Source organism: Megalops cyprinoides, chromosome 13, assembly GCF_013368585.1.
Source record: "Megalops cyprinoides isolate fMegCyp1 chromosome 13, fMegCyp1.pri, whole genome shotgun sequence".
NCBI classification, from domain to species: Eukaryota; Metazoa; Chordata; class Actinopteri; order Elopiformes; family Megalopidae; genus Megalops; species Megalops cyprinoides.
In genome coordinates, this window is record NC_050595.1 from 26,447,701 (window position 1) to 26,464,642 (window position 16,942).

General features: G+C 51.5%; 1 protein-coding gene across 1 annotated transcript in view; it reads right to left on the reverse strand.

Moving 5' to 3' along the window:
* Positions 1 to 4,489: 4,489 nt before the first annotated feature.
* adam10a (ADAM metallopeptidase domain 10a) overlaps positions 4,490 to 16,942 on the reverse strand; it is a 72,318-nt gene continuing 59,865 nt past the window's right edge. The window contains exons 6-16 of the mRNA XM_036543609.1: positions 15,204 to 15,365; positions 13,999 to 14,091; positions 13,138 to 13,321; positions 9,987 to 10,150; positions 9,051 to 9,234; positions 8,533 to 8,683; positions 8,082 to 8,265; positions 7,193 to 7,301; positions 6,262 to 6,482; positions 5,448 to 5,574; positions 4,490 to 5,023 (exon numbers count right to left, since the gene is read on the reverse strand). Coding sequence (XP_036399502.1) covers positions 4,917 to 5,023; positions 5,448 to 5,574; positions 6,262 to 6,482; positions 7,193 to 7,301; positions 8,082 to 8,265; positions 8,533 to 8,683; positions 9,051 to 9,234; positions 9,987 to 10,150; positions 13,138 to 13,321; positions 13,999 to 14,091; positions 15,204 to 15,365 — 1,686 coding nt within the window. The 3' untranslated portion in view covers positions 4,490 to 4,916. The remainder of the gene's footprint in view (positions 5,024 to 5,447; positions 5,575 to 6,261; positions 6,483 to 7,192; positions 7,302 to 8,081; positions 8,266 to 8,532; positions 8,684 to 9,050; positions 9,235 to 9,986; positions 10,151 to 13,137; positions 13,322 to 13,998; positions 14,092 to 15,203; positions 15,366 to 16,942) is intronic.

Consider the following 16,942-nt stretch of genomic DNA (forward strand, 5'->3'; position numbering starts at 1 on the left):
GCAGTACCTCTACAACTGATCACCACAGTTTTACCTAACAGAGGACAATCACACTTTTACCAAAGGTATAACAATCACACCTTTATTAAATACATAAAAAATACCATTCACTGACTACTTTTACAAATGTATTACGAGAGCATTTAATACTACCCTTATCCTACTCTGACTACATTAGTATGCAAACTAGTATCTTGTATAAAACTTCACAGTGCCAAATGACATACTGGTCAGGAATCTTGGCACTTAAATTAGCAGAATGTGGAAATGGATGCAGCGCCTCCCGACGCCGCAAACAGAGATCACGTTACGAAATGCAACGATCAGGGAGCCCTGTTTAAAATCCGAGTGAGCACACCGAAGAGCCCCTGCAGCGGGTGATAAGGCGGCAGTGAAGGGGGCCTGCTTGCGAAAACAAGACGCTCTGGCGGAGACGGGGAGCGGCGGGAAGCGGCGCGCTTCACGGCGGCGTCAGGCGCGGGCATTAGGGGCAGGCTGCATACAATAAGCCTTCAGAGCTGAGGAAGTACAGAGGCTGCCACGATTACGACTTCAGCGGCTGCCACGGCAACTCGGCAGATACCCTGGGGCTTCGCTCTATAGACAAATCCGTATAATGATTAATGAAAGTAGCAGTAGCATTTGCCTGGATGCAGAGGTCTCCACGGGCACCGTTAATCTATAATTCACATTACTGCCTACTTACACCTGCAGACAGACTTTTACATCAGAAAATGGAGAAAAAAAAAAAATATATTCCCAAACGCCTCCAGCCTCCAGAACGCATGCAGCAGGGCCCTACCAGTTTGTGGAACCACAGGTTTTACAGTTTTACAGTTACTGCGTAATGAATGAAGTGGGCTTGGAAATGTGTGTACGAAACAGAAAAAGAAAAGTATGAGGACAGACATTTCAGTCCCACAGGAAGCACTGTGCGGTTTCAGAGAGGCATGCTGGCCATTTAAGCTGGACCGCAGCTATTACGGCATCCATTAAAATGAGTGGTGTGGTCAGCATACCTTGGAGAGAGGTGTGTGTGTGTGTGTGTCTTTCAGCTACACACACACACACCATGGAGACTGCATACTGTGCATCCACTGAGTTGGCGTACTTGCAGACAGGGGTTTCATCAGCTCTTTCCCAGAACACCCACATCCACCCCCCACCGTGCACTAAACAAATGCTAATAAAAGGAAAAGTTTTATCAGGGTAAAAAAGCAAAACAGAAAAACTTCCAGCCACCTCAGGGACATGCCTCTTAATAAATCTGTCAAAACTATTTTGATCAATTCTATTTTTATTAATGCATTTCAAGTACTTCAAAAAAAAAATTACATACCTTTGCACAATACTTTTTGCATTTTTAGTAAAAATTTTCCAAAGTGAACCAAAATAAAAGAAAAAAGAAAACAAAAAAAAAAACAGAAAACTGTAGTACTGTATAAAACACAGCGGACATTAAAATCAGACAGTAGTATTAGACTTTTTCTTCTTGTAATCTTTCTGCTTACATCACCTACCACATTTCAACTCAAATTGGACATTTCAGTGCACGTTTTTCTCTCAAAGACTTACCCAGATTTATGAAAAGGAATTAAAATTTCAGGCACCCCCCCCCACCCCACCCCACCCCACCCCATCACCACCACCCCACCCCATCACCACCACCCCCACCCCTACGAATTCACCCGGTCCCTACCACAGGATAACAAAGACAATAATGAGAAAAATATTAAGTCTATCGCACTCCAATGAGCTTTACTAATGACGAAAGTGATGAAAAACATAATATTCTTTTTATTATCCAGCAAAAACCCCATTCCAACCAGCACAATACAAAACAAAAATACATTTCAGAACCAGGGGAGGACTTCATTTTGTACATCTCACTTCTGTAACCCGACTGAACGTAGCTTTTTCTGGAATTCATATACAAAAAAAGAAAAAATAATAAGCTGACATTATACATGTATAAAAACGCCTGTTGTCTCCAGAAGGAAGTAAAGCGAACTCTTCGCGTACTGCTGTACAAGTTTGTGAGGAAACAGTTCTGGTGGTGGAGTCCCTGTGGACAGGCATGGCTTCCGTGTGGGTCCACAGCGTTTCCTCTGGGTGAACTCCCTGATGAACTGGATGCAATGAGTCCGCTCTTTAACTCCTGCGCTAGCGTGTCGCTGGGCACGAAAACAAAATTCTAATTCAGATCGGGGAGCAAATGGGGAAGAAAAGAGAATGCTACGTTTCCTCTCGGCCCACGCAGGAAACGGTGAAACCTCTCAGTGACTTGGTGTCGGCCGTCAGCGATGCGCATGCTGTGGAGAGGCGGGCTCTGGAGCTGGTGGAACGTGCGAGTCGCGCCGGCCTCGATCGCCTTCGGGGCGTCCGGATCGAGCTGGTCTATAGTCTAGCTCTCCGGAGGAAAGGAGCAGCGCCGGTTTTCCTAAAGCAGACTCCTCGGGTCTCCCAGGACTTCACCCGTTCAGAACCGACGGGCAGCCGGTCGCTTTGGGCGTCATCGCCTCACCTGATTGGCTCACGACTCGATGAATCTTACCATCTCAGAATGGGCGGGTGCTGAGCGCAGTCAACTGTGGGCGGGGATTGGGGGGGGGGTATTGGGGGATAGTATGGGCGGGGTTTCTACCCCCACCAATCAGGCACGTCACTCACCTCTTCGATCAAAGCCCGTGATACAGCATTAGTTTCTTTAGCGGGAGAGTGGCCTCTGATTTCATTCATCTTTTCCAATTAAAAAGGTACATAAAATCTGGGGCTTGGATAAAGGGTGGGGGTCATAAAACAAAGGTTGAGGTCAATGGGTAGCTGGGGTACAAGGAAAAGGGCGCCAAACAGATCAGAGAATTTGGACTTTGACTGGTCGTCTCGTCCGTCTCCAAGCTGACCCTGCATGTGCTGTAGCCAAGCCTACTGCCGGGCTCTCCCCTCCCTCACCACTTTTAAAACAAGGGTAACAACTCTACACTCAGTCAATACATCTCCTCTATATATACAAATATCTGCATCCACGAAAGAAGAGAAAGAAAAACACAATGCTAAAAAAGCAACTGAATAAAGTGAGGTTCAGTCAGTAAAACAACATTGTCTGGGAAACAGGATCTCGTAAACCGTTCCGCCACACATTCACTCCTGCTGCCCTCACACGCTTTGCGTCTTCCTGTTTCACGGGGGCCCAATAGCGTAAGGGCTCCTTAAAAGCAACCTCCCACTCTTCACATCGTACATAGCTTTCAGTAACTGCATGCTTGTCTCCGCTACAGAGGAACATTGCTTTGTGCGAGAAGTCAGCCATTTTTGATGGAATGTCTATAATGAGGACTAGCGTGGTTGCCCCGCTGATGTTTTTTTTTTTTTTTTGCCCCCCTACAACCCCTTTTGGTCAAAACCCTTCCCCTTCTAAACCCCCGCCCCCATTTTCCCGTGTTTCCAGTCGGGACCCTGTGATTGGCTGGATACGGCGTGACCTCACGCAGTGAGATTGTTTGAAAAGTGCAACTCAGGCACTCCCCCTGCTGGACACGAAGCACTCCTCCTTACCCCTCCAGTCACAGCGGGAATGATCAGCAGACACGCTCGTCTGCTGTACTTAGTGGTTTTTATCGATTAACGGAAAAGAAGGGCGGCGAGTCAAGAAAAACAAATTGCGGTTCAGGGGGAAAAAAGAAGACAATATTTGCAATATAATGAAGTAAAAACAAAAACTCCTTCTCTCCTAGCCTTATGTTTCTACACGCTCTCTCTGCAAACAGGCAAATATACACAGGGCCGTCCCATCGACTGCTCCGCAAACGAGATCAAACTAACACGTCTAGGACCTCGACAATCTTGCAGGAGTAACTCTGAAAATGTCGATGGGAGGCTGCCATGCACTCATCTCCTCGACCTTCAGCCCTCCCTCCCTCATTCCCTCCCCTGTTATCCCTGCACATAAGCCTTCCTGGAGCTTTTTCTATACGTTTTTTTTCCCCTCTTTTCACAACTAATGCAATTTACACCCTGGCAGCTGCAATTTGCATGTCACATGACAGGAGTCAGCAGGGTGACACCACAGAGCGAGGGTTCTCGATCACAGCCACTGTAAAAGGCATCAGGAGGTCTCACCTCTGCCCTAACATCCATCCCCCTCCTTTCTTTGTGTTTTTTTCTTTTTTAAATCCTGAGAGTGTCAATTAAAACAGTAAGTTATCTTCATCAAACAGCAGAAAGGAAAAAAAAAAAAAGATCCGTTTTTTCCTCTTATGATACAATGGAAAAAAAACCTCTATATTGCGATATCTGTACAATTGCACGCAGAAAAAGAATGCGTATGCATTAGAAATAAAAGCCTGCGTCGTCGTTCTGTTTTAGACGATGTTAATTACATTGGCAATTAAGTCTCTTCCACTTGGGAGATGGTCTCTCTTCCTGGCCTTTGATTGGCAGCAAAAACCCCTGTCACCTGCAGTCATGGGTTTATGTGGGGTGGGGGGTGGGGAGTTGGGGGGGGGGGGGTTAAATCAAACAGGGAACAAAAGACAACATAATAGGGAGAAATGTGCTGAAAGAACACCACTTCTGACTCCTGAAAATAAAGTCTGGAGGGAAACAGAACAGGTAAAGACACCGCACTACGATGGAAACCAGTGGCTCTTCCTTCCCCCACTGACAGCTGTTGAAACACAGATGTGGCGTTCATTGCTGGCTCAGAACTGTGGCGTGTGTCCGCCTTTTTTTCCTTTTTTTTTAACTGCCATGTTATCCTTTAAAATCGGTTGGTTTGCCAGTTGCAGTTTGTGGATGTGGGTGGAGCGGGGTGGGCGGGGTATGGGGGGGGGGCGATGACTGGTACAGGTAATTCTTTGGAGTGAAGTTTTCCCACTGTAGGCACTAGGAAGAACCAAGGCAAAGAGCGGCCGGCCTCAGCGTCTCATCTGGCCCATCTGATAGTTCTCTCGGGGCTGGCGGTGGTGGCGCTGGGGCTGGGGCTGGGGCTGGGTGTGCTGCGGTCTCCTCCTCTTCAGGGTGCCTGCGGGGGGAGGGCGGAGAAGGGTCACTCCAGCACACTCACAGGGTAACCTGCACCTCACTGCACTTCAGCTGGCCAACCACTGTGTGGCATTGGTTTGAAGCGACATGATTGGCTTGGGTCTAGATGTGGGCCTAGACTGTAGACCGGCGTAGGGGTGACCTGTCCGTCTACCTTCCCTTTGGATTCACCGGCCCACCTGAGGCTCCTCTCTCTCCCCGTTTCTCCTCGAGTCTGTACGTCTCGTTCTGCCTCTTCCCACTGGCCCTGCCTGTCTCTCTCTGTCTCTCTCTCCCTCTGTCTTTTCCCTTCTCTCCTGGTCTGCCTTCCTTTTAGATTTGAGAAAAGAGGTCACACCATGTTCCTTTGCTGTAGGGCTGCCAGTTAAACGCTGCTTCAGTGGCGGTCTCTGGTGGGCACTCACCTGGCAGGGGTTTGGGCGGAGGCAGCTTGGGGTTGCTGCTGGGGGTGTGGACACTGCAGATCTTAATGAAGCCAGCCATCAGCATGATGAGGGCGATGCCCATCAACAGCACTGCCCACCAGTGAGCCTGTAACACATACAGGCACACAGGCACACAGGCACACAGGCACACAGGCACACAGGTACACAGACACACAGACACACAGACACACAGACACACAGGCACACAGACACACAGGCACACAGACACACAGGCACACAGACACACAGGCACACAGACACACACACACACACACACGTGCACATAAACACAGAGGAGAACCGTGAGAAGCTGGCCAAGTATGCTGCAGGATCAGCAAAACATTTACACAGAGTAAAAACAGCATGTATGTACGCAAGTCATGCTACGGCCAATCTGTTCACATATGAAATTAAGCGGTGTTTATTTTTCCTGAGAACATGAAATAGAACACTCATACTTGTAAATAATATATGCACTGTATGTATAGCAGTATGCAGTATAGCAGTGTAGTATAGTGGTATGGAGCAGGGGTCATAACCCAAAGGTTGCCGGTCGGATTCCCAGAGTGGCAACTGCTGTTGTACTCTTGGGTAAAGTACTCAACCCAGATTCCCCCAACTTAATATCCGGTTGGATACAAGCGTGACACATGAAAACTGAGCTATGGAATTCCCTGGATATAACAGACCACACCGTTTCAATGTGCGTGGCTTTACTCCTTGTGCTTCACTCCCTGCGCTGACAGATATGCAGTGAAAGGCCGGCCCTCTGCCCGGGACCCCAGACACTTGCCACTATCCACTCGGCGATGTTCTCGTAGAGCTCGGGGTTGAAGATGGCCTTCTTGAGCCGGGCCAGCGGCCCGTCGGCGTCCACCAGACGGCACTTCATGAACACGTCGCAGTAGCCCTTGAAGTCGTTGCAGGGCGAGCCGGGCTGCAGCGTGGTGACCTTCTTGTTGAAGAAGCGGGCCCACTTCTCTGAGCCGGTGCTGCTGCAGGTGTTGGGTTTCACTGTGAAAGGGGGATAACCCAAATACACAGCATGGTTACACACAGTCTCTCTTCTTATTCTGGACTGTACCATTTAGGTCACAGGTGCATTTTAGCTCCAAATTCTCTTTGCATTTATGGTTTTATTTTGGGAAGCTTCTATGATAAAAACAAGTGTTACTCCTGTACTGGAAAACAAGTGTTACTCCTGTTCTTGAAACCCACAGCATGAAATGAGAATGACACATCACATGTAATTCTCGGCCATCTGGAACTGTGTCTGAGCTTGTGAAAGACAGCAGGGAGGTCTGGAAGGTGTAGAGGAGGGAGGGTTTGTGAGGGTGGTGTAGAGGAGGAAAAGAGGAGAAGGCAGTGTTATAGGAGGAAGAGAGGACAGGGTGGTGTAGAGGAATAGGAGAGGACAGGGTGGTGTAGAGGAATAGGAGAGGACAGGGTGGTGTAGAGGAATAGGAGAAGACAGGGTGGTGTAGAGGAATAGGGGAGGACAGGGTGGTGTAGAGTAGGAGGAGAGGACAGGGTGGTGTAGAGGAGGAAAAGAGGAGAGGATGGCGTAGAGGAGGAGGGGAGGAGAGGGTGGTATAGGGGACGAGGAAAAGACAGGGTGGTGTAGAGGAGAGAGAGAGGAAAGGGTGGTATAGAAGAGGAACAGAGGACAGGGTGATGCACGTTCATCAGGAAGGCGTGTGGGTGTAGAGGAGAGGGGCACTCACTCCTCTCCATGCAGCACACATGGCAGAGCTCCGTCTCGTCCTTGCCGTCCACACTGGCGCAGGTACACACCTCCAGCCCATACTTCTCACAGATGGAGCCAGAGCAGCCCTGGAGGGAGGGAGAGGGGGAAATGAGCTGTACTCTCCTCACACACAGACGTTCTCTCTCTCACACACACACACACACACACACACACACACACACAACATCCATCTGACTGTCTGCACACACACACACACACACACACACACACACACACACACACACACACACACACACACACACACACACACACCCACACCCATGCACACGCACGCACACGCACGCACGGGCGGGGAGCTGCCTCCCTCCCCCAGACGCATCACGCTCCACACCATCTGCCCACACACACACACTGTCGCACCCGCAGACGCTGTCAGGGGGACGAACGGCCTGGGTCGGGACAGCTGCCTCCACACTGCACCCAGATCCCTGCTGCCATCCGCCCACAGCCAGACGGGCATGGGCGCACACACAAACAAATACACACACATACGCGCACACATATGCAGACACACACAGACACGCACGGGCCCACAATCACAGGCACAGACACACAGGCACAGACACACAGGCACAGGCACACAGGCACAGGCACACAGGCACAGGCACAGGCACACAGGCACAGGCACACAGGCACAGGCACACAGGCACAGGCACACAGGCACAGGCACACACACACACACACACACACACACACACACACACAGACATACAGACAGTCCCACACAGACAACACACACGCATCCACACACAGTCTGCCTTGTCTGTGCTCCAAAATCACGGTCTGGAAAGGAAAGCACCAGCATACAGGACTCGCACACACTCCTGGTGGCAGAGAGGACTCACCCCGTTGAGGCACACTTGCGTCTCCCCGTGGCAGGCAGTGAAGTTGGCCTTGGGCTCGGAGGTGGGGCACTGGGCCGAGGCTCCGTTGCACATGCCCTGGTGGGCACACTCCGACTCCTCCCGGCACTTTTCGTTCCGCGTCTTGTAGCCGCACTCGGGGGTGCAGCAGGGACCCTGGCTGGGGCTGATGGGGGAGGAGGGGGACACAGTCAACACCCCTGTCACACAGTGCCTTTGATAATGTGCAGCTTGGGCCTGAAATGCGTGATGGTAACCCTCCACTCACCTGCACGCTTCACTGGGCATCAGAAAGGCTAGCATACTTGCCTGGAAATTTCATTGGGTCTCAGAAAGGCCCACTTACTACTCCTGCACACTCTATTGGGCCTCTGAAAGACACGCCCACATGCATGCACACTCTATTGGGCCTCTGAAAGACACGCCCACTTGCCTGCACACTTTGAAGGGCTTCAGCTTGCACTTCTTGCCGTCGGGCTGGTTGGCGTCGTAGCAGCACTGGTCCTTACACTGGTCGCTGTAGCCGCAGTCACACTCCTCCCCGGTCTCCACCAGGCCGTTTCCACAGATGGGCTGGCCGGACTCTGCACACAGACACACGTACAGGCACAGAGACGCACAGACACACACAGAGAACTTGTGAACTCTCTGACGACTTCCCACACAGATGGCACTTCTGCCTCATGCTGTCTCTCTCTCGCCCCGGTGATTAATGTCGATGGAACAACCTCGATCTAATCTCTAACTTTCAAACCAATGTGGACAGAACTAAAACGTCTTTCTAAATGCGCAGCCAAGAGCCTAAAACACAAACGGCACTTTTCACATCCTGATGCACACATCTGTTAGATTCTTGTCTGCACATGGCATCTGTACTGGTAATACTGTCTAGCTGCCTCTGGCCCCTAATCGCCCGCAGATGCACCTCCACTCCTGCGGGGGGCGACCTACCGACGAAGCAGTTGAATCTCTTCTTCTCCAGGACCTGGCTGATGTTGCGCACACTGCAGACGGAGAACTTGTTGTTGTTGAGCTTGTCCCCGGACGTGGCCCTGGCGTACATGATGTAGTTGCCCTTCTCCTTCAGGTCCTGACTTTTGGACTCCCCCGGGGTGCACTCTATCCCGGAGTCGTGCTGTGGAGAACAAAGGGTGCAAATGACTTTGACATGATTTGATGGGGTGGGGGCTGTGAGATAGTTTTCCTCTTCTGCAGTTTGTGTGCTTTGTTTTATTATCTTGGCCCTTCCCCAGTCCCAGACAATGAAAAGTGTCTTCAAAAGGGACAAAGGCAAAGACTTATTTCCTGCTACCCAACAAGACCTTCTACTACACACATTCAGAAGTCTCATGGAGAACACAGCCTGCTCGGCCATAATTGGTGATAATAAGCCATCACAGCAGCGACCTTTCCATTAAGATCTATGCATGTAATGTACAGACTGACACATTTTATCAAACTAGGATAGTAAAATCTGACAAGGTAGCAATGAACTAAAGATCACCTGCATCACACAGCACAAACAGATAACACGGATTATGAGATTATTCAAATACTTGACCATGAAGGCCTGTATTAGCATTAAAATGAACAAAAAATAAAAAAAATAGAAGAAATGTTTGACTTTCCTATCAATATTCATGAGTCTGAGCCTAAAAGCACTGCAGAAAGTTACAGACAGTTCATTGCCAGTGATTATGATCATGATTAACTGTACTTTCATGTGCTTGGAGTAAAAAAGTTAAATTTAAAATGTTCAAGCTGAAAGATTCAAATTGCATATTAATTTTGATGCCCATTACTGCTCAATGGAGCACCGTTTTCCATCAGTGAAATGAAGGAACACGTGAGGCCCCATGGCCCCCTCCACCCTGGCCAGGCACTCACCGGGGAGCCAAAGTTGTGGCCAACCTCGTGGGCAAAGGTGATGTGCGAGACTTTGGGTGGGACGTGGGAGGCATAGTTCTGCACCGTAATGATGCCAGTGTTTAGGGACTTCTTCTTTCCGTCCGAGTACAGCTTGCTCTTCTCACAGATGCCACCAGAGCTCCCTGCAAACACACAGAGAAGAGCCCTACATCTCACCTACAGTTCATAAGGATCAGAAGAAAAACTGCATGCACACTTGCACATACAGAGACAGACACGGACGCAGACACCAACATGCCTGCATGCACACAGAGGCACGCACACGCACAGACACACACGCACAGACACACACACACAGACACACACACACAGACACACACACACAGACACACACGCGCGCGCACGCACATAGACACACACACCTGCACAAAGCCTACTGCAAGTCATCCCCACAGGGCAATTCCTTTCGACGTTTGGGAACACTGCATGCATTGTTTGCGTTGTGCTTATCTGAGTACTTCTGCAGGTGCAGCACAATGTGCCGCTGGGGAGGCTGGGAAAAAAGGGAACCCTACGCCAGAACTCTCCTTTTGTGTTCGAGTTTCGAGTGTGGGTTTGGATTTGGGCGAAAGCAAGGCTGCGGTTGCTTTTTTTGGACCCCAGCTGGTCCCCGCTGGTCAGGGCTCAGGTCTGGATGGGGCACAGGAAGGCCCGTTTCGGTTTGACAGCCGCCCCCTCGGCCTCGCGGACGGCACGCAGCGGTAGCCAGGTGTCTCTCGACTTGAAGAGGTCGCTGGATGAGCGGCGCAGGGAGGGAGAAACGGTGGAGGGAGCGAGGCACGCTGCACAGAGGGAGGCACGTTTCACCCCTCTGCTTCTCTCACTCCGTCTTAAAACGCGGACAGATCACCACACCGCTCTCCAGTCATGCCTGTCTCGCAAAGGGGGAAAAACAGGACTCAGGACTGGAAAGAGGAGGTGTGCGAGATCACAGGGAAGGGAGTTCAGGCTCCTTCCCTCCTTCTGCTGGCAGCCCGCCCGCGGGCCTCGGGGCTCCCAATTCTGTTTCTGCGCAGCAAGCACGCGCTCCTGCGGGCGGACACGCCGCCATACGAGCAGGGCTGGGGGTTTCCTTGGTTCGGGAGCTCCACGCTCACTCTGCGCTCCCGGGCTCGGAAAAACTCACCAGGAGCCAGAGGGAGCATTCTTCACCCCTGCTGGATCAGCGAGGGCCTTTGAGAAGCCAGTCAGCACCAGCCTCGCCAGATCCAAGCTCACAGCGACGAGCGCCGGCTGTGGACCAAGCTATGAATCTTGCAGCAAGAGCTGCATCCTTCCAACAACCCTGCAGCTTTGCTTACTGGTACGGAAAACACTGGCAACGCCGGTGTTTCCTTTACTAAACCAAGCGTAAGAACACGGCAACACGGTGAATAGTGCCTGCAATCCTCCAATCAGCTGACTTGACCCTTCTCACAGTCCAGACGCCATCTCGCAGCCATCCCCACCTCACCTGTACGGCATGCGTCACCAAGCTGGTCACTTCCTGTTACAGGCAGCTCAAAGGTGGCAGCTCTCTGTTAGAGCGCACTGTACATCAGTGTATCGGACCACCCCATCACAGCGCCTTACTGCGGACGAGTGGGGGGGGGGGGGGGGTATGGCGGTGGCGTCCGGACGACGCTTCCGTGCTGACGCTAAGTGATCGGATCCAATAAAGAAGCCATTACCCGGGCCTGACCGGAGGGGCCCCTGGTGTCTGCTGGCCCGAGGTCCCGTTCTGGTAAACGCAGAGAGGGAGGGTTTCCCAGCGCGAGGCACCGCGGAGAGCGGGCCACTCCGGATCGATACGCACGGCTCTGGCTGCTGCTAATTTGCCTGCATTGATTTCCACGCCGCTTGCTTTCAGGGCACGGACCGCGCACTCAATTAAGCCCTCCCTGAAATTTACCCCAGACAGCGCGCTCCTAATAACGCCGTGATAGAGCGATGCCCGCTCGCTTCGTTTAGGTGAATGGAGAGGTCGTTAGCAAACTGGAAGTAAACTAAACACTGGCACGGCACTGCACTGTGCTGAGCGCCCCCCGCCCCCCAGTTTCTGATGTTGGCCTTGGCCAGGATTTGGACCTGCGTGTGGCTCTGTTTCACCAAGTGGGAAGCTCTGTCGCCCCCCGTGGACAACAATGTAAATGCAGGCCCTTTATTTTTCAGCGCATTGCTTACCTTCCCTCTTCGGTAATGAGGGAAGTTCAGTAATGTGCTGAGAAATCAGTTGGTCCTGCGGGCTTGACTGACAGCAGAGCCGAAACGCGCCCGGCATGACAAAGCTGGCAGCCTGGGCGCCTGCGACCGTCGCGGCGCCGGTTTACTGATGAAGGAGGCGGACGCGGCGTTCTCCCGACATCATTATTTTGCTTGCGGATGAATTATTCATTTGGACGTGCGAGTCTGTCTCCGCCGCTCTGCCACCGGCTGGCCGGGTCGTTGCGGCCGATTCGGAGACCATCCCATTGGCCTGTCAGTCACACAGAATCGCCTCCTCCTTTGATACCAATGGCTAAGCAACCGATGGGAAGGCAAACCAGCCTCCTTTTCTCAAACTCTGAGTGTTTATTCAGGAACTCGAGCCGCGGGGACTTCACCGGCACAGGAGTGGAAATGAGGCCAGCGGGCCCGGTTTACCTGAGGACAGGAGGCTCCACGGTGAGGCTAAAATCGACAAAAAGTGCTGACGGGGCGCATAACTTTAGGTGCGAGTTAAAACTGAAACAACGGTGACCCGGGACACGGTAAATACAGCCGGCTCGAGCCCCGGGATTACATCATGTGCCGAACTGCGCACCGCGGCGCGCTGACTCAAACCAAAAAGAGACTCAGAGGATGCTTATGAGGGCTAACGGAGACACTGAGGTACCTATGCTAATGTTTAGCATAGCACTGAGCAAAGCACAAATGCTGGAGCAAGGTACACTTGCAGTGTGTCCTAGATCAATTCTGTCTAAGATAAGGGTGATATCCCTCACAACCAAACAGCATGATTCACTTCTAAAACCCTGAGCTGGCTAGCAGATGGCCCCTGCTTCATCCCCGGGATCCTCTGCATGTCTAGCTTACCACAGCTCCGGTGGGAAGGGGACCTGTTTTTGGGCGGTGGGCAGAGCGTTCGTACCTGCAGGGGCGCCCACCCAGGCCAGGCCCAGCACGCCATCGTCAAAGTCCCGGTCGGTGAAGACGTAGGCCAGGCAGTAGTCGTCGTGGTTCTGCTCCGAGTTCAGCTCCAGGAACTTCTCCACCCCGATGTTGGCGAAACGGAAGGGGTTGGACTTGTCCCTCTCGTCGTTAGTGGTGTTGATCTGAAAAAACACAACGGAGGGGGGAGTGAACGAGTGAACAAACGAACAAACGAACAAATGAACAAACGAACAAACGACACTTTAAACAAATCACTGTAGAGATAAGGCTATAAGGGGCGGAAGAAAGCTCCGACCGGAGCACAACAAAGTGGAGTGGGCGAAGTAATAATGATCTGCGAGTCCCAGAGGACAGCGGTCCAAACCACGGGCAAGACTGTGCATCCACATTTCTTTGTTGTTTGCAGAGGGACTCATTCTAATCCCAGTTAAAGACAGTTCTAGCCAAACAGAGAAATGATTCTAATTAAAACCCAGCCAGTTACCAGCCCCTGCAGACACCTCTCTTCAGAGGCATAATAAATTGATTTTGGAGAAAGCGCACAGCTTCCAAAGTTAAAAGGCACCGGGCACTCACCAGGAGGATTCATGCATTTTATTCATTCTTTCAGCGAGCTCAGCTCAGCGCACTGCGGATGCAGAAGGAGTCTCCCCGGCCCAATCACACACCCAGTCAAATACAAACAGCTACAACCACACACACTCACTCCCAGTCAAATACAAAAACACACAGATACAACGACACACACCTCACTCAAACAGACACACGCATTCTCACTCAAGCACACAAACCGGATACAACCCCGCACGCATTCACGCACGCACGCCAATGCACTCACCCTGATTCTCTTCACCATGAAGCTGATGTTGCGGATTCCCAGGAAGTCGGTGCTTTGGTAGATGGAGTCGATGGCTTTCACATGACTGGAGATCTGAAACGACAAGGCGAAACTCCAGCCACACGCTTACCACCTCAATACCCACATCAACACTAAGGAAACAAATTAACACCAAATTAGAGTGGACAAGGTGCTGGCCAGGACTCATTAAAAACAAGAATGCAATCAGCACATAAACAGTCCAACAGGTAGGCATTTATAACGTTCTGATGAAATGAGAGAGGGGGGAAAAAAGCTTGTTTTTATGCAGCTGGCAGTAACGAAGGGGCTTATTTTTTTGGGTTGTGCGTGGACAGATATCCCTGGAGCAGCGCCTTCTTCCTGGTCCTCATTAATCACCCCTGCACCAGGCCTGGCGGAGGGCCGGCTCGCTTCCGACGCTTAAACAAAGGCTTCCCGAGCCCTCCTCCCTCCACTGTAATGCGGCCACACTCCTCACAACCCCAATTATTCTGCCATTTTTACCCATCATCCCTCTGCCCAATTATGATGAATGAAGATGCCTGTACGGAGAAGGGGTGATTTATGAGGGTTCAGGAGGGGACAAGTCACCGCACCCACACGCACACACTTGCAGACACATACCTGCACACACGCACGTGCACACTCGCAAACACATCCTTGCACAAGCAAAGGCACACACATGTGAACACACACACACACATGCATGCACGCGCACGCGTGCGCACACACACACACACACACACACACACACACTGTGAGACAGATCAAGCTGGAGTGTGAACGCTGTACCCCCACTGCTGCGGATTATTATTGCTGTGCTCACTGCTGTGATTATTAGACTTCTAGCTCCTCCTCGGCAGATACCGCTGGAAAGGCTCCCTCCCATTCTGCCGCGCTTCACTTTGAAACCTTTAATCTGCCCCCAAAATGAGACCCACTTCTGCTGAGCGCACCCTTTCTCCCGCGCCCAGTCGTTAGCCATCAAAGCTCCAAGACAAGCTAACTTGTTCCGGGAGAATTAATTAGGTTGGCAACAAGAACAAACACACAAATATTCCTAGTACAATTTTTCACTTAATGAAGAACTGGATCTCTCTGGACCCTCCTTCCCAATGCAGGGGAGAAAGTGTCATGAACTAAGGAGGTGTCACGAAGGTGTCCTGTTGGTGGCCTGACGGTACCTGTGCAATGACGGCCTCTCTGGTGCCATAGTATCTGTAGAATAGGTGGTCGGTCTGGATGAAGAGCTGGCAGGTGTTCTTGTCGGCTTGGGCCGCTCTCCGCTTCCTGAGGAGCACCGGCCCATCGGCTCGCTCCTCCTCCTCCAACACCTGATTGGTCTCCTGCAGGGAAGGGGGGGGGGATAACAACAGAATTAACCACAGAGAGCCAGGCCCCCTGCAACAATGACCTGGTGATCATTCCGCGATACTACTGAGTTTGCTGAATGATGGGTGTACTTGCAGTGCTGTGGGCAGCCTGATCAATCTGAGGATTAACACTGTGGCTGCAGTCTTTTAGAATTTAAAGTAATCTAAACTAATTGTAAGACACACAAAAGCATCAGTCCCTCAGAAAAAGGGCCGCGAGCATTTACTACGAACCCGTTTTATTGCGAGTCTCATTAATTTACCTTGATACAAAAGCGGTGCGAGTTTCACTCACCGCCGTGAGTTCCCAGACAAACACTGTGATTAACCGCGCGCCACGCCGCTGAGGAGGGCAGATGAAAGATTACCCTCGCTAACGCTGAGTGGAATCCTAATCTATCAGCATGCAGACGCAGAGCACGCACAATCCCCACCGCACCTTCCAGACGGCTCAGCTAATTGGCTCGTTAATTGCGCAGGTAATGCGGCTCCCAAAACAAGGGCTCGCGGGCGATGACTCGCCCCTGGCAGCAACGGTTACTGCAACGCGTATCCTTTCCAGAACCGAGCGACGCAACGGGCTCGGGGCGGGTCTGCGCATCGGAGTGGGCAGAACCTTGTGGGCAGAATTCTACGTGACAGATATCCGACAAAGTCTGCCGGTCACTTTGCAGGGACAGCGGCATGCAGTCACAGCCATGGTCGTGTGGGAAGACACCGTTGAGGAACGACCGTTTTTATTTAACCCTGTGAAAATCTCCTATTGGTGTGGAAGTCATGTGAGGGGAACCAGTTCAATCTGTCTGCTCTAAAGCTTCATTGATCACAGAGGAAAAAGCCTGTGAGTGAAGTGGACACAGAGTTACAGGGCCTTTAGCTTACAAATACTCAGTCCATTCAGGTGGTGCACAGAATGACCACAGGGCACATGTCTATGTTGCTATCAGGAAACTGAAATGCTGCCGTTTCCCCCCCATTTCACCGCTTCCTCTGTTTGCCTTTGTTATCTCATGGAAGAAGTTCCACCCAGATATCTGCCCCATCCCAGCCTGCGGTGTCAGACGCAGATTAAAGATCCGGACAGGAAGAGGTGAGAATATTTCCTGTTTTCAGGAATCTGTGGAACTATGGGTAAACAAGGACTCCATCTGACACGCGTAACACTCCCATGGCTCCGCCAAATAAAGTTTTGCGCTTTTTGAACAGAAAGTTTGCGTTTCATATGAAAGCAAGTCTTGGGAAGTTAAAACTGCTAAACCTGAGGGCGGACCGACTTCCTATTCATTTTTGGCACGCAGCAATGAGGCAAATCATGTACAAAAACAAGAATGCGTGTGGGGGCTCTCTCTGCGCCTCTCTCCGAGGCGTCTGCGACTGGGAGGCAGTTTCGGAGGTGGGGGGGGGGGGGACTGAGTCACGGCGTCCGAGGCTGCTGCCAAGCCGGGGCTCCCTGTGGAGTTAGGCCTGGGGCTGCTCGGCATGCTGGGATTGCAGCTCGGTGGCGTCGCTCGCCAGCGCACCAGAGCGTCTGCGGAAATGGCTCTTTAGTG